The following is a 23,473-nucleotide window of genomic DNA, read 5'->3' as shown; positions in this document are numbered from 1 at the left end:
TCTGGAAGGAAAGAGGATTAGAGAAGGAAAGAAAGAAATAAGATTCAAGAACAGGGATAGGGGAGAGAACAAAACAATGAAAGGGAGATAAAATGAGAGAGGGGGGAGGAAACGACAGAAAGAGCGAGAGATGGATCACCCTTGAAATAAAATACCTTCTCGCAGTTAAATATTTGGTTCTATTCGTTATTAAATAAAAAAAAAATTAATGAAAGTAAGGAGCAACATTAAAACTTGAAACGAACAGAAATTACTCCGTATATGAAAGGGTCTTTTCCTCCTCAACGCCCCGCTCTTTACGCTAAAGTTTGACTCTTTCTCTTAACTCTATTTTTAAAACAGTAACTTAACTCTATTTTAAAACAGTAAGACACTTTAGCGTAAAGAGCGGGGCGTTGAGGAGGAAAAGCCCCTTTCATATACGGAGTAATTTCTGTTCGTTTTAAGTTTTAATGTTGCTCCTTACTTTCATTAAAAAAATTTTTTTTTTTGTATTTAATTTCTGGGCGTTTTTGAATTAATGCATGTTTTGATCTTGGCTCTCCGCACATAAATAATTAAAACGAAATTTGCAAATTCATTAATTGCAATTAATCGGGAGATTTTGAGAAAAAAGGAGCGAGGGAAGAGGCCTAGTTGCCCTCCAAGTTTTTGATTACTTAAAAAAGCAACTAGAACTTTTAATTTTTTACAAACGTTTTCATTGGTAAAAAAAATATACGTAACTTACGAATTAACTTGCGTAACGACCTTCTATATTCGGATGTTTTTATTGCGTATATGAGGGGGTTCAACCCTCGTCGATACCTCGCTCTTTACACTAAAGCTTAGATTTTGTCCCAATTCCTTAAGAATGACCTCTGAATCACAAAGGCCGTAGAATAAATAGTTGAAATTACTAAAATACGTTAGCGCAAAGAGTGAGGTATAACGAGGAGGTAAACCCCTTATATGCGTAATAATTTTTGCTAGTTTTAAGTTTTAATGCTGCTCCTTACTTTCAGTAGAAAAACTTCTCATATTTATTTTTTCATTGCTTTTTCAAATAATGCTAGAAAATCCTGCGCCCCCTTCATTGAAATTCTCTTCCCCCATGACAAGTTTCTCCATGGAAATATCCTCCCACGTAACCCCCCTCCTCAACTCTCCCCCTTAAACCAAAAAAAATCCCCCTGAAAACACCTGTACACTTCCCAGTAACCATTACTATATGTAAACACTGGTCAAAGTTCGTAACTTGCAGCCCCTCCTACTGGGACTGCGGGGGAGTAAGTCGTCCCTAAAGACATAGTTATTAGGTTTTTCGACTACGCTTTTCTTTACGCTTAAGTTTGACTCTTAGCCACAATTCTAATTTTCAAAACAATTAAAAACTTTAGCGTAAAGAGCGAGGGATTGCGGAGGGGAAAACCCCTTTCATATACGGAGTAATTTCTGTTCGCTTTAAGTTTTAATGCTTCTCCTTACTTTCAGTTGAAAAAACTTTTTCATATTTATTTTTTCATTGTTTTTTTTTTAAATAATACTAGAAAATCCTGCGCTCCCTTCATGAATTTTTTTTTTCCCACGACAAAGTCCTCCAAGGAAAGTTCCCCCAACATATCTCGCTCTTCTCAACCCCCAAACCTAAAAATCCCCCTGAAAACGTCTGTACACTTCCAAATAACCATTACTTTATGTAGGCCTAAGCACTGGTCAAAGTTTGTAACTTGTAGCCCCTCCCGCTGGGACTTTGGGGGAGTAAGTCGCCCCCAAAGACATAGTTATAAGGTTTTTCGATTACGGTGAATAAAATGGCTATCTCAGAATTTTGATCCGGTTACTTTTGGGAAAAATGAGCGTGGGAGGGGGCCAAGGTGCCCCCCAATTTTTTGGTCACTTAAAAAGGGAACTAGAACTTTTAATTTCCGTTAGAATAAGCCCTCTCGCAAGATTCTAGGACCACTGGGTCGATACGATGACCCCTGAAGAAAAAATTTTCTAAAATGATGCAAATTTTCTCAGACTCGTAGCTTTTGATGGGTATAACTGATCTTGATGAAACTTATATATTTAAAATCAGCATTAAAAGGCGATTCTTTTGATGTAACAATTGGTATAAAAATTCCATTTTTAGAGTTTCGGTTACTATTGAGCCGGGTCGCTATTTACTACAGTTCGTTACCGCTTACTACAGTTCGTTACCACGAACTGTTTGATTGTTTCTTGATTTCTAAAAAGACATTTGTTTACAATTTCTCCAGACTGTTCCCAAGTAGTCCAGGCTGGGTTGCATCATTTAAATCAAACACGAAAGGTTATGCCACGGTCGTCATACTTTTTGTTATGGATTCTGCGGTAACATCTCAGCCATTACACTAATTATTCCCATATTCGCTTCAGTCTCAATGCCATGTCTTTAACACAGTGGAAAAAATCTTATCGTAAGGGAATAATTAGTTTGCTAATATTTCTAATTAGAATTAAATAATTTTCAATAAAGGAAAGGGGGGTTTATGCCCAATAGAAGAAATAGGATAGAACAACCTCTTGATAAAACTGTTCACTTACCTTACATGCAAGCCCCAATTCAAACTCGTACTGGTCTGCCTTATGAGCAATAGGACTTATTGGAGCATCATGGACATAATTGGCACCTCCCTTTATCAGTTGACAAGTAAGGGCGTCAATATCATAGACCTTGTATAGGGGTTGTTTATACTCTCCTACAAAAAGGATTTCAAAATAAATACATAACCTCGAGAAATACACTTAGCTCCATAATTTCAAAGTATCAGGAACGTTAAAATAAAAACTTTATTTTGCCTCTTGATTTATCTTAGGTCTATTCACCGCTGAATAGACCTACCCTTTGCGGAATGTAAACTGAAAGGCCACCTCCTCCAATTTTAAAAAGAAACCCCTTGCCGCAAAGTATAAAATTTCACCACTGTGATCACTGTATGGAAACGACCACGTGGTCGCCCAAGAACAAGATGGCCCGGTAGTCTACATCATTTCTACATCATCATCATCATCATCTTCATCATCCGCGGCGGCTCAAGACCAGGTTTACTGGAGAAGGATGGTGTCTGCTCTCTCGACGGTGGTTAGCAGGAAAATTGAGTCAAGTAGTCACCCCCTGAAAACCGTAATTTTCTACGATTTCTTTTCTAGCTGTTTCAAAATTATGAAGTTCTTAGGGCAGTGCTACATTTTGTCAGTGTTGTCAATTGGAACTATGAACAGGTAATCTCATTAGCTAAAGTTGACAACGCTTTTCGTCCGTAAAAACTCAAACTTTAACAATCTGTTGAATCCTACAGATAACTACACCTTCTTAAACTGTTTGGTGATGCAAGCTTTGATGCATCATTTCCAACGTCGGCTCATTGAGTTCAAAGTGCTGGAATATATTCTACTATATACAATTTAAATTTTTGACACGATCCAATTTTCGCCACGTTTGGGCCAATATCGATTTGCCTGTTTCGGATTAAGAGTTTAAATGAAACTTTGAAGGGGTAAATGTGAATTTTTTTTATATCCCTCCCCCAAGATATTGGACCAGGTACAGGCCCTGAAAAAGGTCAGCTATGAGCCTATATCTTTTTATTTTACTTTTTGACTTTGGAGCCCTTATGAATGATACCTTTATGACAGATGAACGTAATTATGACAAGAATTTAGACACCCCTTCCTCCTCTTCCTTTGAGGTCAAATCGATTCTAGACTGAAAAGACATAATACGACACAAACTATTGTTTCTGAATAAGTCCGGTAAATCTGTTGAACCTATTTGGTAGATAACCTGATGAGTATAGCATATGTGCCCCTCAATTCCCACCATCACCAGAGGTTACTTTGGTCCCAGATACCCGACAAGAAAATTTAGGATTTTAGCTGTTACCTTTCATCATGAATGAGCTACTAGCGACATAAGTGGGATTGGGAATGGAACTCCCCCTCCCCTAAAAAAAATATATCACTAGCAAATATATCGCAACTTGTTATTATAGGTGTCATTTTAAAAGTTTGATCTGTCCCACTCTCCCCTTCCCCATGAGGTAAGAGCAGATGCGAACTCAAGAGAGCAAAACTGAAACAATTAGCATACTCTTTCTTTCCAACAAGACTGGTTAGGATTCGACACTCCATCTAAAAGATGGCAAGAAGCTATGCCACTCCCCCATTCCAAACAGACTGGATTTCCTTCCACGTATCAAAAGGACAACCAGGACACTTTCCTACTATGCAGCACGTATGTTCGTACTCTCCAGTACGAACTTCCAAAAGGCACAACTAAAAAAGTTGCTCATACTTCCCAGCAAGATTGACTAAGATCCAACAACCCGTTCTAGTAGATATTGTGATGAGAAGAATTTCATGACCCTATCTCTTACTTCCAACTAAGTTTGGTTGAGATCCAACAGCCATTTTGGTTAGATGCCCAGAAAACACGAATTTTAGGGTTCCTTCCCAACAAAGATCAAACCAGATCCTGACCCCCCAAAAAGAATAATTAGGAAATAAGCTCTGACTTCACACCCGGCTCCGTTAAGACCTGATAAGAATTTAAGAGCCATGGCTCCTCCTACAGCTTAAACTTGGTCTTAAAAGACTCAACTAGGACACTCATTGCTGCTTCCCGCCAGTTCTAACTGATATCCGACAGCCTTTTCTGATAGATACCGGGATGACAAGAATTTAATCCTATGGACCATAGAGGTGAGAATAAGTGCAGATCCCCAGAAGACACATTTATGGCACATAATCTTGCTTCTATCAAGGTATAAAACCCTTTCTGCCAGATTTTTTATAATCATAAAAATAGGATCCCTCCCCTTCACCTCACTCATAAAGGTTGCATGGGGTTTACATCCCTAAAAAGTGGAAGTAGCAAAATAGCTCATACACACCACAAAACTGTGTTAACTCGAATTGATCTTCCCTTGAAAAAAGTTACAAACTACTTCAAACACACAGCTGCGCACGCTCCTCCTCCATCCCAATCTTTAGAAAGCTTCACTCCTATCCCCTCTCCTCAAAATTCCAATTTTTCTCTTAATTCTTCCTCATAACCTTTGCCCACCCATTTGGGGACGATATAACGATATACTCATCTTTAGGCCCCAAACGGATGACCAAAAACCCCAACCTTTGGGAGTATGTCATCCGTGACCCGTAAAACGTGACCTAATCATCTTAATCTTTCTTCCATTATATCCCTATGAGGCGGGATCGGCCAATATTTTCCACGAGGGCTTATTGTTTTATGTAGAGTTACTCAATTTACCTTAAAAATGTCTTTACTAATAGGTAAGTATCTAGGCTAGTTATAAGCTACCTAGGTAAGTGTCTCGGTAAATCTTCACGTTCCCTAGCATCACATCGTTCATTTCTCGTTTATTCCCAATTTGGTCTTCTAAATATTAAATTTCAAACCTATTCACACACCCTGAAACCCTCAAGACCCCAGAAAGAATTGATTTCGCTAGAATTTTAAACTAGGATACTCAAATCAGCAGCATTATCTTCAGAACGGCGTAAAAAGACTAAATTTCCGACATTGATTAACTTCTTATTCTCTTTCGGTAATGAATACAGTTCAAAAAGGAAATTCGAACAGGAATGCTTCATTCCAGGAAAAAATAAACTCGATTTTCCATTAGAAGAATTACATACAACCAGAACACCTTAACAATAGTTTAAGAGAATGCGATACCATACATATCATTTTGTGAGCTTCAATATCGACTAACTGTCTCAAGACAAATGGTCCGTAAGCGAAATATTCCAGAGGAATAGCTATCGTCGAAAGCTATCCAGAATTTGTGGTTTGGCCGTGATATTTGACTAAGAAGACAGTGAAATTTACTTCCCTATTGTCGGCAAGCTTGTCAATCAAAACAGATAGAACCACAATTAGTCAAGTGATAATTCCTTTAAGCTGATTTTTAGTGTTTTCCGAGCTAGTATGCTAGAACATTTTTAAAGACTGTCCTTTCCTAAATAATAATAATAATAGAAAAAAATCTGCCCCGTTTAATTGAAAATATAGAATTTAAACTTCCTGATTATGGAAGTTTCATTCAAACTAAACACCACTATCTCCGGCATAAAACGGGGGCTTAAAAAGTTTTTTTTTAAGATTTCTCGGAAATTAGGCGTCGAATTTTAATTTTCTGTCATTTATTCCAATCTCTTATTCAAGGTCTACAAGTAATGGCAAGACATTCCAATCAATTCTAAATAGTTTATCCAGACGAACTAAAAATTTTATAATGGCCGATATGGTGATACTTCAAGGCATCGTATGACCTTAAAAATATCGTTTAAATTTTGAGTTTCTACTGTTTAATTTATACCCTTTAAACTTAAAATTTAAAATGGGCGGTATGGTGATACTCCAAGGTATCGTATGATCTTAAGAATACCGCTTATATTTCAAGTTTATACCGTTTAAAGTGTATACGGTTTAAATTTAAAGTTTAAAATGGGCAATATGGTGATACTTCAGACATCGTACAACCTTAAAAATACCGTTTAAATTTTAAGTTTATACCATTAAAGTTTATAATGGGCGATATGAAGATACTTCAAGGTATCGCATGACCTTAAAAATACCGTTAAAATTTTAAGTTTACACCATTTAAATTTAAAGTGTATAACGGGCGATATGATGATATTTCAAGGTATCGTATGACCTTAAAAATACCGTTTAAATTTTAAGCTTATACTGTTAATTTTATACCATTTAAACTTAAATCTTATAATGGGCGATATGGTGATACTTCCAAGGTATCGTATGACTTTAAAAATACCATTTAAATTTTAAGTTTATACCGTTTAAAGTTTATGGCGTTAATTTTATACCGTTTAAATTGAAAGTTTACAATTTGCGATATGATGATACTTCAAGGAATCCTATTACCTTGAAAATACCGTTTAAATTTTAAGTTTATGCCGTTCAATTTATACCGTTTAAACTTAGTTTAAAATGGGCGGTATGGTGATACTCCAAGGTATCGTATGACCTTAAGAATACCGCTTATAATTCAAGTTTATACCATTTAAAGTGTATACCGTTTAAAGTTAAAGTTTAAAATGGGCGATATGGCGATACTTTAGATATTGTTTGACCTTAAAAATACCATTTAAATTTTAAGTTTATACCATTTAAATTTAAAGTTTATAATGGGCGATATGAAGATACTTCGAGGTATCGCATGACCTTAAAAATACCGTTTAGATTTTAAGTTTATACTGTTAATTTTATACTATTTAAACTTAATTCTTATAATGGGTGATAGGGCAATGCTTTAAGGTATCGTATGACTTTAAAAATACCATTTAAATTTTAAGTTTATACCGTTTAAAGTTTATATGTGTTAATTTTGTACGTTTAAATTGAAAGTTTATACCGTTTAAAGTTTATAGCGTTAATTTCATACCGTTTAAATTGAAAGTTTATAATGGGCGATATGATTATACTTCAAGGAATCCTATTACCTTAAAAATACCGTTTCAATTTTAAGTTTATGCCGTTCAATTTATACCGTTTAAACTTAGTTTTAAATGGGCGGTATGGTGATACTCCAAGGTATCGTATGACCTTAAGAATACCGTTTATATTTCGAGTTTATACCATTTAAAGTGTATACCGTTTAAACTTAAAGTTTAAAATGGTCGATACTTTAGATATTGTATGACCTTAAAATACCATTTAAATTTTAAGTTTATACCATTTAAATTTAAAGTTTATAATGGGCAATATGAAGATACTTCAAGGTATCGCATGACCTTAAAAATACCGTTAAAATTTTAAGTTTACACCATTTAAATTTAAAGTGTATAACGGGCGATATGATGATATTTCAAGGTATCGTATGACCTTAAAAATACCGTTTAAATTTTAAGCTTATACTGTTAATTTTATACCATTTAAACTTAAATCTTATAATGGGCGATATGGTGATACTTCCAAGGTATCGTATGACTTTAAAAATACCATTTAAATTTTAAGTTTATACCGTTTAAAGTTTATGGCGTTAATTTTATACCGTTTAAATTGAAAGTTTACAATGGGCGATATGATGATACTTCAAGGAATCCTATTACCTTGAAAATACCGTTTAAATTTTAAGTTTATGCCGTTCAATTTATACCGTTTAAACTTAGTTTAAAATGGGCGGTATGGTGATACTCCAAGGTATCGTATGACCTTAAGAATACCGCTTATAATTCAAGTTTATACCATTTAAAGTGTATACCGTTTAAACTTAAAGTTTAAAATGGGCGATATGGCGATACTTCAGATATTGTATGACCTTAAAAATACCATTTAAATTTTAAGTTTATACCATTTAAATTTAAAGTTTATAATGGGCGATATGAAGATACTTCGAGGTATCGCATGACCTTAAAAATACCGTTTAGATTTTAAGTTTATACTGTTAATTTTATACTATTTAAACTTAATTCTTATAATGGGTGATAGGGCAATGCTTTAAGGTATCGTATGACTTTAAAAATACCATTTAAATTTTAAGTTTATACCGTTTAAAGTTTATATGTGTTAATTTTGTACGTTTAAATGGAAAGTTTAAAGCGTTAATTTTATACCGTTTAAATTGAAAGTTTATAATGGGCGATATGATTATACTTCAAGGAATCCTATTACCTTAAAAATACCGTTTAAATTTTAAGTTTATGCCGTTCAATTTATACCGTTTAAACTTAGTTTAAAATGGGCGGTATGGTGATACTCCAAGGTATCGTATGACCTTAAGAATACCGTTTATATTTCGAGTTTATACCATTTAAAGTGTATACCGTTTAAACTTAAAGTTTAAAATGGTCGATACTTTAGATATTGTATGACCTTAAAATACCATTTAAATTTTAAGTTTATACCATTTAAATTTAAAGTTTATAATGGGCAATATGAAGATACTTCAAGGTATCGCATGACCTTAAAAATACCGTTTAAATTTTAAGTTTATACTGTTAATTTTATACTATTTAAACTTAAATCTTATAATGGGCGATAGGGCGATGCTTTAAGGTATCGTATGACTTTAAATATACCATTTAAATTTTAAGTTTATATCGTTTAAAGTTTAAAGCGTTAATTTTATACCGTTTAAATTGAAAGTTTATAATGGGCGATATGATTATACTTCAAGGAATCCTATTACCTTAAAAATACCGTTTAAATTTTAAGTTTATGCCATTCAATTTATACCGTTTAAACTTAAAGTTTAAAATGGGCGGTATGGTGATACTCCAAGGTATCGTATGACCTTAAGAATACCGTTTATATTTCGAGTTTATACCATTTAAAGTGTATACCGTTTAAACTTAAAGTTTAAAATGGGCGATACTTCAGATATTGTATGACCTTAAAAATTCCATTTAAATTTTAAGTTTATACCATTTAAATTTAAAGTTTATAATGGGCAATATGAAGATACTTAAAGGTATCGCAGGACCTTAAAAATACCGTTTAAATTTTAAGTTTATACTATTTAAACTTAAATCTTATAATGGGCGATAGGGCGATGCTTTAAGGTATCGTATGACTTTAAAAATACCATTTAAATTTTAAGTTTATACCGCTTAAAGTTTAAAGCGTTAATTTTATACCGTTTAAATTGAAAGTTTATAATGGGCGATATGATGATACTTCAAGGTATCATATGATCTTAAAAATACCGTTTAAATTAAGTTCATACTGTTAATTTTATACCATTTAAACTTAAATCTTATAATGGGCGATATGGTGATACTTTAAGGTACCGTATGACTTTACAAATACCATTGAAATATTAAGTTTATACCGTTTAAAGTTTATAGCGTTAATTTTATACCGTTTAAATTGAAAGTTTATAATGGGCGACATGATTATACTTCAAGGAATCCTATTACCTTAAAAATACCGTTTAAATTTTAAGTTTATGCAGTTCAATTTATACCGTTTAAACTTAAAGTTTAAAATGGGCGGTATGGTGATACTCCAAGATATGGGCGAATGGGCGATATGATGATACTTCAAGGCATCGTATGACCTTAAAAATACTGTTTAAATTTTAAGTTTATAGCGTTAGTTTTATACCGTTTAAATTGAAAGTTTATAATCGGCGATATGATTATACTTCAAGGCATCCTATGACCTTAAAAATACCGTTTAAATTGAAAGTTTATAATGGGCGATATGATGATTCTTTAAGGTATTGTATAACCTTAAAAATACCATTTAAATTTTAAGTTTATACCGTTTAAATATCGTTTAAACTTAAAGTTTATAATGGGCGATATGGTGATACTTCAGATATCGTATGACCTTAAAAATACCGTTTTTATTTTAAGTTTATACCACTTAAATTTAAAGTTTATAATGGGCGATATGAAGATACTTAAAGGTATCGTATGACCTTAAAAATACCGTTTAAAATTTCAATTTTACACCATTTAAATTTGAAGTTTATAATGGGCGATATGAAGATACTTCAAGGTATCGTATGACCTTAAAATACCGTTTAAAATTTTAAGTTTATACCGTTTAAATTGAGAGTTTATAATGGGCAATATGATGATTCTTTAAGGTATTGTATAACCTTAAAAATACCATTTAAATTTTAAGTTTATACCGTTTAAATATCGTTTAAACTTAAAGTTGATAATGGGCGATATGGTGAAACTTCAGATATCGTATGACCTTAAAAATACCGTTTTAATTTTAAGTTTATACCATTTAAATTTAAAGTTTATAATGGGCGATATGATGATACTTCAAGGTATCGTATGACCTTAAAAATACTGTTTAAAATTTTAAGTTTATACTGTTAATTTTATACCGTTTAAACTTAAACCTTATAATAGGCGATAGTTCAAGGTATCGTATGACTTTAAAAATACCATTTAAATTTTAATTTTATACCGTTTAAAGTTTATAGCGTTAATTTATACCGTTTAAATTGAAAGTTTATAATGGGCGGTACGATGATATTTTAAGATATTGTATGACCTTAAAAATACCGTTAAATATTAAGCTTATACCGTTTAAATTTAAAGTTTATAACGGGCACTATGATGATACTTAAAGGTATCGTAGGACCTTAAAAATACCGTTTAAATTTTAAGTTTATACCGTTTAAATTTAAAGTTTATATCGGGCGATATGGTGATACTTCAATGTATCGTATGACCTTAAAAATAGTGTTTAAATTTTAAGTTTATACCGTTTAAATTAAAGTTTATATCGGGCGATATGGTGATACTTCAAGGTATCGTATCACCTCAAAATACCGCTTAAATTTTAGAATCCAAAGAGACAAGCACTAAATTAATCGTTATTTTTCAGCATATTTATTACTTACGATTGCTTTAAAGAATAATGTCAAAGAACACAAAAGTTATTACAAAAATATCTCGAATTTCAACATGCCCAAAACGAAAGGGAACATTTTAATATACCAAGGCCGTATCCAGGGGGAGCATCGGGCTTGACCCCCCCCCCCTTGAAATTTTGCTAGACTCGCAAGAACAAAACAAACAAATTGGATGGATTTTTAAGTCTTTTGTACCCCCCCCCCCACGGAAAAAATCCTGGACACACCCTTAACATTTATATGAATAAGATTTTTTTTTTTTCAAAAAACAGATTTTTCTGTCAAGAACTTAGATAATAAATATTATTTTAGAAATATCTCTTACTTTAATGTGCTAAAAAGGAAAGGACACGTGCGGTATCACATTTGTATAAATGTTCAATAGTTCAAAACACAATCTTATGAAATGTAACAAAAAGTTTTTTTTTTTTTTTGAGGATTCGGATAAAAATGAGATACGAAATAATTTCAGAAACTCTCTAATAGCATTATGCCTATGAACGAAAGAAAAACATCTAACATTTTTATTAATAGTACAGGGGAAGAAGAATTAGGTTTTGTGCTATTCACAATTTAGCCTTTAGCTCTTTTAGGTTTTTAGTCCTTTTTTGGAGAATTTGATAAGAAAAAGCAAGTAAAATTAAAGAATATGGCTGGATAATACAATTGAAGTCATATTATCTGTGGCTGATAAGTCAGCACCCATATTAACTAATGGAAGCTATATATGCCAGGATAATATAGTGGAAATAACCGTCCTGTGGTGGCACATGGCTCCATTGCCTGGAGATCCGTGGCTCAGGGTTATATATATTGTCCTTAGGACTTTAATCTCTATGGTTTTTATGCTGTCCTTATGACTTCTATTTATTTATTTACTTTTTTGCAATGAGGACGGTTATGTATATTTATTCTTCCTTTTTCACAGGCTGGAAATATCCTTGTTTTTTTCTTCTTTCCAACTTTTTTTAATCTACAGGTAAATACAGTGCACGTAATTATTTCAGGTTGTCTCTTAACCGGAGATGGTTCGGTATCTCTGGAGGTTATCTCTGCGGTCTCTCTTACTTCTTTAAAAAAGGGTTCTAGAAAAACTCAAGGACATATCCTTGATTTTGAGGAGGGGATAGCCAACCTTAAATGTTTACGGAACTGAAAACCTCTAAATTTCATGAGATGGTTCTTTATAACCCATAATCTATATTTTAGCTTTGGCAAGAGTTTCCAAAAAATATATTTTGACGAGGCCTGATGACGCTGAAAATTCATTTCTGAGGAGCAATATCTCCCGAAATAATTTGGGAAGAAGGGAACTTACGGTAAGTAGAGGGATTTTGAAGTCAATGAAAACCTTTTTTTTGACGGAAGCCCTGAAAAAAAAAACAAAAATGTATTGACAGTTTTTTTATACCCGTAATTTGTGGTAGAATACCTGGAAATTAAAAAATGTTTTACAACTAAGAAAAAAGAAGACTTGATGCGAAAATATCTTCCTATGTTTTCAATAATGTAATGTAGTTTTCATACAATTATTGCTGGATTCCAAAATTTATCATCCGTTAGAAGTCTTGTGAATATGATGCGAATGATTTGAGCATTTCGATTTCAAAAGCAATTTTACACACACAGACACACTCACAAAAATTTGCGTTCGAAACAAAAATTGGTATCAAAATAACGATATACAGTCATCGGAACGATAATAAATGTTATATGCAACATAACCAAAAGACAAATTTATAAACTATGTAAAACTTCCTTCAAGAGTCCTTTGCTTTACATAACCACATCAAGACTCACAGACTCTGAAGTGACTTACCGCCATGTTGAAATATATATTTGATCATTCCCTTTGCTGCTTCCATGTTTTCTTCGGTGGTATATACAGGTTCAATATCACCCTCTTGATTCTAAAACAAAATTATGTTATGACCCAATGCAAAATCAGTACATCTTGGGGAACTACTGCTCCCATTTCCTCACCTTCATCTATAAATTTAGTAACATATAATTAAAACAGTATAGTAATATTATTACATACATTTATCTTAGTTACGACGTTGGGAAACTTCTTTTTCCCTTCTTAGCACCCTTAATATATCTTTCTGAAGTCTTTCAGGATTCTAAAGAGTAGTACTTCTAAAGAGTAGAGTTTCCACGAGGCAGGGGGGATATTCAAAGGCAAGTGGATCCCGCCGGACACCACTTTTATATCTACAATTTCCTTCACTAATTCAAACTTAAAACGAGGCCTGATTAATGGTTATTATGTCAATCTTTTCTTATTGACAAACTAGGCAAGAAGGGAGTAATCTATTATTACCGAAATTGATATTTTGTTAAAGATAAGCTATTCTATAATATATCCTGGAACTCTTTATTTTTGTATTAGTCTTTCTAAAACAACTCTTTCTCCGTCTTTCTTTATAAGACTCTTATTAAAAGTCGGTTCTAAAAGAAATGTTTCTTCTACAGAAGTAATAGCTTTCATTTTGAGTTTGGTTCTATTTTTGTCGTTTGTAAGACTCCATAGCATTTATTATAAGCAAATCAGAATTAGAATAAGATCTTTGAGTCTCTGCACTTACCACTTCTGCCAGTTGGAGGGGGAGAATTGATACCTAGTCTGAAAAATGACGCATGATTCATATCTTTGTTTACGAAAATAAATCTAGAAAATTACATAAACAATGTTTTTTCTTGTGTGAATCAAGGTATATGGGATATATATTTCCACGTTGGGGGGGGATACGCTGGATACCATTTTTTGTAATAAAAAAAAAAAAAAAAAAAAAAAAAAAAAAAAAAAAAAAAAAAAACGCTTTTCCCAGTGAAGGTAGGTCCCCTTGTACTAATTGTAATGGATAAGTCTTAAGTATAATTTATTAAGAAAAACAACCTTTAAAGTTTTAGACACAAAAATTGTAGGCAAACTATTAGTCAAAATTTATAACGACAAAAATATTTTAAGACATAATACAAAAGATTGCATATAAATTAACAATATTAATACTTTACAATCAATATTATTCCTTTTTTATATAAAACTAACTGGTGGATTTTTTTTTTACAGATAGCAATATCTATTCACCTATATTTAACTAATTAATCATTCTAACTACTTAACTAAACCTAAATAACCAGACTAAATAATTTAAATTTAGCTTAAATGACTATTTCAACTAATTTGCATGATGGCTCTGAACTGGTCAACTGACACAACAACAAAACCTAACTTCAATTAAGACGTACCCTTACAAACCAACCAAAGACTAAAGGGAGAAAACATCTATTAAATATTCATGTTTTATACTTTCTGTGTGAAAGTCCTTTTTTGCTCACATTTTTTCTGTTCAAAGTCGCGTAACTAATGATGACACTGAGGGAAAGGGTTTCTAAAAGTAGTTGGTTCACAAGACAGCCCTGACCTGGAATAGGGGCAATTGACAAGGTGACAAAATGCATTTGAATGAAGACGTGCCATTACAAAACTACCCAGTTATCGAAGAAAAATAGCCGAAAATAAAAATATAAACATCAAGAAAGGCACATTTTATATTATACAAATGTTTAGGTCGTCTTTACAAACATCATTTTGTTTTAAAATTACTTAACAGCGATGATGATGATGGAAAAGAGGATAGATAGCAGTTAATTTACAAGGCAAGCCTGGCCTGTAATAGGGGCCATTGACACCGCAGCGAATTGTATTTAAATGAAGGCCCTTACAAAACTACCCGAATATTAAAGAATTATAGCCGAAAATAGAAAGGGAAAGAGCCAGATATGTACATTTTATTTTAAGTTATGTAATCAGTGATGATGGTGATGGATAAAAGGAACAACAGTACTCAACTCACAGGGAAAGCCTAACCTCGACTAGGTTCAATTGACACCACAACAGAAATCACCTTGAATGAGGACATATTCTTGCGGAATTGCCCAAACATCAAAGAAAAGCCGCAAAAAAGATGAACATTTTATAAGTGATTTATAAAAAAGAAAAATGTCCGGTAAAGAGAACAGAGCAAAACAAAATCAACACAATAAAAATAAATAGAAAGAGAGACGAAGAAGAGAGGCGGAAAAGAGGATCATATGATGTTGGCCAGGAAAAAATAACCATTAAAGAATTTTAAAAGTGTCAATACTGAATACTGTCAAGGCATCTATAAAAATATAAATAATTAAATGATCAGAGAATAAGATATGTACATTTTATAGTCTAAACTTGTATTTGTCTTCAGAAACATCATTTTATTTTAACTTATGTACTCAGTGATGATGGTGATGGATAAAAGGAACAACAGTACTCAACTCACAGGGAAAGCCTAACCTCGACTAGGTTCAATTGACACCACAACAGAAATCACCTTGAATGAGGACATATTCTTGCGGAATTGCCCAAACATCAAAGAAAAGCCGCAAAAAAAGATGAACATTTTATAAGAGATTTATAAAAAAGAAAAATGTCTGGTAAAGAGAACAGAGCGAAACAAAATCAACAAAAAAAAAAAATAAATAGAAAGAGAGACGAAGAAGAGAGGTAGAAAAAGAGAGGTGGTAAAGAGGATCATATGATGTTAGCCAGGAAAAAATAACCATTAAAGAATTTTAAAAGTGTCAACTGAATACTGCCAAGGCATCTATCCAACCCGACAAAAAAAAAATACAAATAATTAAATGATCAAAGAATCAGGCAAATGTTCATATTCTCTTAAGTCATACTTCTTATCTTTTCCAGATTTTTATTTTACATCTAAAATTATTTGCTACATTCTGCCCATTTGTCCTCTTCACCACAATAAAAACCTTTTTTCTTCTTTTTTTTAAATATTGAAATAGACAAGATAATAGTAATAACGGCAAAACTAATAGAAGTCTCAAGCCACTCGTCGACGTTCCGTGCAGCAAAAATATGTTTTAAATACTACAGAAAATACACTATTTTGCAAATTTAATCGTCAGCGAAATATGACGAAACAAATCTTCCCAGACTGGCCCGTCCCTCCCACTACTACTGTTACTTAGATTCCATAACTCTTCTATATCTTTCGCCTATTTTCGACATGACGTTGCCATTTAAAGACGTTAACTATTTCAGCAATTATTTTGTAGAAAATCCATCTAGAGGGTAAGGGGAAATATTTTCTCCTCAGTAGGTAGTTTGGAGCAGATAAGTGCCAACATCTATTTTCAGCGGAAAATATTGCTGCGTAGTTTGTTTTTATGCGTCCTTGGTATTTGTATTCCCTAGCAATTACGCCTAATATGCATGTTCAATGAAACTTAAAAGCTATGTAAAAGTTCAGTATTAATAGTTTTCCTCAGCAAAACACAATATAAAGTTTTTTTTACAGAGAAATAAAACTAATTACATTCTCCCTCAAAATTGTTTCTGGTACCCCTCCCCCAAGAAAAAAGCCAGCCCTCATGAATGTGCCTACCCTCAGATGCAGGAAGAATTGCAAAGAGGCCAATTATTTATTTCCTTTAAAGACTATTTACGGGAGGGAATAATTGGCCCTGACCCCATTTTACGTTTGACCAGTGGTGGTGTAGTGGGTTTGATCTCAGCTTGGTAATACGAGACCCAGACTTCGAATTCAGTTATAGCAACACACTGCAGGGCCAACAACAGGACCTTAGCTGTCAAAAAGGGTCGTTAATCCACTATATACATACATAATACCCCCCCCCAGAAAAAGGAAACTATCTTAACCTATTATTTAAAGTATATTTGCTCATCAGCCATTATCCCTATTGAAGTGCAATTTTAGACATTTCTCAAACAGATTTGTCGATCTATCAGTTAAGTCTTTTTGTTTATACTAGGGAAAATCTTACCCTTAAAAATGCATTCATCCTAATAACCTGCCCCGAATAGGAGCTATCTGCCTCTGGTGCTCCAGATACTGGTATCTCATGGGTTTTCTCTGAATGCTCTTTAGCAGCAAACGCATATCCAACAGGTATTTGCCCTGAAACCAAAACACTTATTAGCAGCGATAAGGACTCTATGATACACAGGATGAAAAACTAGGAAAATTAATTGAAATAAATAAAAAAGATTCTTTATTGCCATAATAGCACAGAGCTATAAGAGGACGTCACACAAGGGGATTGCAGACATCACAACCAATAGAACGCCAGGGGGCTGTATTGTTTCTTTAATTTTTTGCTATACATCTTACTCTTTATTTTATTTAATCATTATTTTTAATAGCTGGTTCCTATTTCACTCCTTTTTATATTATGTTATTCTACTGATTTATTGAATTCTCTTTACTAATTGCTTTTCTCTTTACTAATTTTATCATCATTCCTAATTATTTTAATAATTTATTATTTTGTCCCTTTTAGTTTTGAAAACTGTGATTTCTTTTCCTCTCTGTTACTTCACTGTTGGTCAGTTTAGGCGCAATTAAAGATTAGGCGCAAGAATTTCATCATTGTAGTCCACAGGGTTGCCACCAGGTAAAAAAAACATCATATTTTAGTGATTCTTATGTGCTGATTTAGAGATTTTTTGTCTAAGCAATATAAAAAATTACTAGTAAAAATCACTAGGGGTGGCAGCCCTAGTAGTACAGCACAAATTACAGAACAAAAGCACAAATACCGTGTGGATAACTTTCGGTGGGGGGGGGGGATGAACAGGAATGACGAAGTGAGGAATCCTCTGCATGTATTTGACTGACTGGTTTGTGCTTTTGGAAAATCTCGTAACATTTTGCGATGGGCATCAGAGTTTAGGCCTTTTGTTTTCCGAAACGAATCGTAAGATGGTGACACCATTCAGATAGCTTTGGAACCTCTGTCCTTATAGCATGTGTAATTTGCCCCAATCGCTAATTATTTTGGATAGCAATCTTGAAGTACCGAGGATTTTCTGGCTTAAAATTTCACACAGAAGAACCAATCAGATGGAATATATCCTTCCATATTTTTTATACAATTATTTTTTTTTACAATTCTGGATTCGGTAACGTTACACGACATAAATTGTACACGAGAGAAAAAATCTGAAAAAAAAACGTCACACAGGTATACTTTCATGAATAATCAAACATCTTTTCTTACGTATCCGGGATACAAGCATTTTCCACATAAGCTCTATTTTACAGCATAGTTTATTGTTAAGAAAAAGGGATAGAATACACCTTAGACAAAAAAGGGAAATTCCTGAGCATTTTAAGGGGTAAATGAGATACGGGAAAATGACATAAATACGTTCTAAGACTACACTGGCTATCCATGATATTTGATCAAAAAAAGAGAAAAAAAACGAAGAATATATAAAAACTATTTGAAAAAAAAGCGAACCGAAAACACACAGCTGGTATCATCAGCTAAAATTTTCAGCTAAGGACTATAATTTTCAGTTAAAATCAGCTAAAAACTATATCGACTATCCATGAAGTCTGATAAAAAAAAACAAAAAAAAACAAGAATATATAAAACCAGTTGAAAAAAAAGCGAAGCGAAAAGACAAAGCTGGTAAAATCAGCTAAAGTTTTCAGCTGAAAACCTAAATTTCCACTAAAAATCAGCTAAAAGCCAAAAGACAAGACATACATTTCGGCAAGGACCTCCTCCAAGCTGTACACAGCGCTAAAAAAAAAAAAAAAAAAAAAAAAAAAAAAAAAAAAAAAAAAAAAAAAAAAAAAATGAAGCGAGAACAAATGACAAATCATTCAAAAATTAGATGGGGCACGAATTCTGTCTCTATGGATGAGTGCAGTCTGTCTACCGACCTGAATTTTGTTATTACAGACAATTGATCTTGGATTCCTTCTAATTGGAACCTGTTCAATCTGGAAATATAAAAAAAAAAAAAAAAAAAAAAAAAAAATGAAGCGAGAACAAATGACAAATCATTCAAAAATTAGATGGGGCACGAATTCTGTCTCTATGGATGAGTGCAGTCTGTCTACCGACCTGAATTTTGTTATTACAGACAATTGATCTTGGATTCCTTCTAATTGGAACCTGTTCAATCTGGAAAATATTCGCTCCTGAGGAAAAAAAACTTTAGAAAAAAGCATTAAGTTCTCTCACCTGGTTTGATTAGGCAGTGATACACCTTTTCTACTCCTTTCTTAAGTGAAAATTTTGCAATAGCTACTTCACAAGGTAGGTATTCTTTTTCTTCAGTAACTACAGTATAATTAAAGTGAAGGAAATGGAAAATCTGGTCCTTCAAGCCTGAAAAATAAAAACAAAATATATATAAATACAAACATATAAATAAAAAAATGTCTGTAAACAAAAATATAAAAAAGCACTTAAAACATGATTATCTTGAAAAATGTGCTACACCAGGAAAAAAATATAACAAATATTTTATTCAGGTTTGTCTTGTCAAACAAGGACGTAGTGGAAAAAGAACATAACACAGAAATTCATCCTTAAAATAACATTATACAATCAAACTCTGATAAAATTTATGTGACGAATACTCAAAACGCCTTTATTGTTGAAATTATTTACTTTTTAGGGAAGCAGGACAAAAACTGTTTTTTTTTCTGTATAGTTTATTTAGAGACGAAATGATTTTCATTAATATTCTTATTTTGCTGATTGGAATGATACGGGGTAAATCATTACCATACAGAATAAAAATGAATTGGCCCTAATACTGAGCCTTAAGGAATTCTCTTAGAAACTAATTTTTTTCGGAAATTGCATTCTGAAAGCCTGAATCTTTTTAATACATTTAAAGATAAAAGGGGGACTTTTATTCTTTGATACATCTTATAGTATAGAAAATTAGATCATACATTTCATCCTGTCAGAGCATTACTTTGTACAAAATGTCACTACGTGGCAAGAACACACCTATCTCAATGTTTAACAACCTACAACCACAACCTTACACGATGAATTCCATACATATAACCGGGTATGTGACTTACTCAAGGTTTGTCTTTTGATCCTCTAAATCAGCAGTTCCCAGCCATTGGTGCGAGCACCACCATGGGTACGCAGAAACTTCTGGGGGAGGGGGACCGCAAAAAAATAGGAATAAGGGCAGAATCAATATCTTGGCCAATTGCATTGAACACCTACGTAATATAATTGATGGATTATTGATCAGGGTGGGTGTGTTAATGAGTGTACATGCTATTAATAGCACAGGGAAGCAACGAAAACATCCGGGTGAAAGACCTGCGAATGTAATAAATGTAATATTTTTTTTGGGAGTTTCAGGGAACTATCTGTCAAGTTGCCCGTGCAAAATGCCGCACAAGCTGTCGGTTGCATCAATGTTACACATTCACTTGCAAGACAGTGAGGTCACCGTTCTTTATCTTTACCACACTGAATTACCGTACGCAGGTACAAAACTATCGTACAATGACTGACGTCTTTAGTGTGGCATGCAATATTTCTCTTCCATTGGTTCACTCACCAGAATAATCTTCGTTCTACTTCAGTGTCTCGTTCGTTATGAAGCAGGTAATTGGCAATGCAACTTTAGCCACTTTGCTACTTTAGTATTTTTTTTAGTTGTGGTTGTAAATACAAACCCAATTACCGAATGACTGTGTGTGATAATGGGTTGAAAACCAGAGCATTTAAGACCTCTGCTGCTACATCAGACGCTGAGCAGGGAGAGTTGCCAGCATCAGCAAGGAGCAGTTCAAATCAACAATTTGCATTGGGAATCCGATGAAAGTGCATCAACTGACAATGCATTGGTTGTAAATAATGTAAGTGCTGTATGGGTTGTGGTTCAAAATTGATAATGACTGTCAGAAACATTTTGCGTTGTATGTGGACATATTTTATAAAATGGATGCATGAAACCTTCTCTGTTAATGCAATATTTATATACAAAACACCCAAATCATAAACAGAAAAACATAAGTTTTTCCAAAGATTATTGCAAAACTCCAACGTCACTTCATTTTTTTGCATATAAATAGAATGTGAATGCAGCAGAAACATAACACAGAATCAGTTATCCTATTGCCAAACATGGTAAAAACCATACTATTGCTAATTTTTATTTGCAGTAGTTTTGATTGCATCGAAGATGCTGTCGAAAGTATGTTTGGACAAAGAACATATAAAAAAGATCGATAAAATCGCCTTATCAGATAATACAGTTTCTAGGAGAATTAGGGATATGTCACATGATATTGGATCTAAGTTAGTAATAATAATAAAACAAAGTCCATTTTTTTAAATTCAAGTGGATGATAGGACTGATGTTTCGAGTTTATCAATTTTGCTCGTTATGACAAGGTATTCGAATAACGATTGATCAAAGCCTTGATCAAAGACGTGATCATCTTGATCAAAACCTGTTCCTATACTATCTTGTCACTGAAAGATGTACAGGTAATGACACGCTTAATACCACTGAAAGTTATTTCAACCAACATGAAATCGGCTGGGAACTGTGCTATGGTGTTTCTGCTGAAGGAAATAAATCAATTTCTGACTGTAACAAAGGCTTGAAAGGTCACATCAAAGACATAGCTCCCCATGTTTCCTGGAGCCATTGTGCTCTCCTTAGGCAAAGCCTAGCTTCAAACCCCCTTCCTCATTCATTGAAAGAAGCTCTCGACCAAGCTGCCAAAGTTGTAAATTATATTAAGGAAAGTGCAACAGAATTATGACTATTTAAACTATTATTTGAAAATATAGATAGCCAACATATCGCATTACTTTTTTCGTACAGAGGTGCAATCGTTGAATTTCATCAGCAGTCACGAGAAATGTCGGGTTTCAGAAATCTCGTCAAAACAACTGGAAATAATTTTTTTTTACCTCGGCATGAACAGCGTGCACAAGGGGTCTGTTCTTCTGAAACGGTGCTGTGAATTTCATAGAAAGCTCAGACAATGAATACACGAATTCGATTTCTGCAGTCATATCTTTTCTTTTATGACTAAATGACTGAAATATCATATGCTTAATGCAACTATATGAAATACGACGATATGAATGAAATATCAGTCATATCGGCTGGGAATTGTGCTGCATTTTTTCTGCTGATGGAAATGAATCAATATCTGGCTGTAATAAAGGCTTGAGGGGTACCATCAAAGACATAGCTCATATCTAGCTTTCCCGGAGCCATTGTGCTCTCCCTAGGCAAAGCCTAGCTTTAAAACTTTTCCTCATTCATTGAAAGATGCTCTCGACCAAGCAGTCAAAGTTGTGAATTATATTAAGGAAAGTGCAACAGAATTATGACTATACGAACTATTATTTGAGAATCCTGCCTCGTTAAGAACAAGTTCGGTCATACCCAGCTTGACCCTCCCACCTCCCTGAAATATTTCTCCAGCACTAAAATTGATCGTAAAAATACAGACAAAAAAATTATCCTAAAAATAAATTTTTCCGACATGTACAACGTTTCAAAAATCGAACTAAAAAAGTTTATTTGAGGCCGTTAAACAAGGTCCACAGGGGGAGGGAGGGGTTGCTAATCCTTTTCTTCTTCATTCTTTTGATAGCCACTTCTGGTACCCCTACCCTTGAACATAAATCCTGGATACAGCTCTGCCTGATTTATACTCTATTATTGACGTATTAGGCTGCATTTGACTTATGAATGGCACTGCATATTTCAGAAAAATACTTACGGTCAGCATTTTTCAGCGTCACAACTGTATTCTTTATATAGTCAAGCATTTCCTTTTTAGCCTTTTTCTCTCGCTCCAAAGCAGCATTTCTGTCTGCCATGGATACTCCATATGTGTCAAACTTTTTGGTCGGGTCGCTTTTCTGCTTCTGTTTCTGTTCTTTGGCCATTTTTTCGTATATGGCTTTTTCACTGGCATTCAAATTCTGAAAAACAAGATAAGGAACCAATAAAAAAGCAACAAATTCGTGGACAATAGTTCCTTTAATACAATCAAACTGGTTTGAGAGGGTACAGAACTTGGAAATCCTCTGGCTTTAGATTACCGCTCCTGTCTTAGCAGCCCGAGGCTCGCTGGCTCTGTGGTATGGTCACTTAATTTACCTGCCCACTCAAACACCGTCCGCCACATTTTTAAATTGGAACCAACCGCAAAAGGCTAGAAACACCCCAGAGGTACCAGGCACAACGTGGGTAAATGTCATCCATGTTGATT

General features: G+C 33.6%; 1 protein-coding gene across 3 annotated transcripts in view; it reads right to left on the bottom strand.

Annotated features, from left to right (window-relative positions):
• LOC136026564 (protein maelstrom 1-like) overlaps positions 1-23,473 on the bottom strand; it is a 55,881-nt gene that overhangs the window by 15,053 nt on the left and 17,355 nt on the right. For all 3 annotated transcript variants that reach the window (XM_065703255.1, XM_065703253.1, XM_065703254.1), the window contains exons 3-7: positions 22,979-23,183; positions 19,434-19,580; positions 17,220-17,353; positions 13,192-13,282; positions 2,551-2,705 (exon numbers count right to left, since the gene is read on the bottom strand). In XM_065703255.1, coding sequence (XP_065559327.1) covers positions 2,551-2,705; positions 13,192-13,282; positions 17,220-17,353; positions 19,434-19,580; positions 22,979-23,183 — 732 coding nt within the window. The remainder of the gene's footprint in view (positions 1-2,550; positions 2,706-13,191; positions 13,283-17,219; positions 17,354-19,433; positions 19,581-22,978; positions 23,184-23,473) is intronic.

The sequence above is a fragment of the Artemia franciscana genome, chromosome 4, assembly GCF_032884065.1.
Source record: "Artemia franciscana chromosome 4, ASM3288406v1, whole genome shotgun sequence".
Classification (NCBI taxonomy): Eukaryota; Metazoa; Arthropoda; class Branchiopoda; order Anostraca; family Artemiidae; genus Artemia; species Artemia franciscana.
The sequence above is the reverse complement of the archived record's forward strand: the minus strand, read 5'-3'. Positions and strand labels throughout refer to the sequence as shown.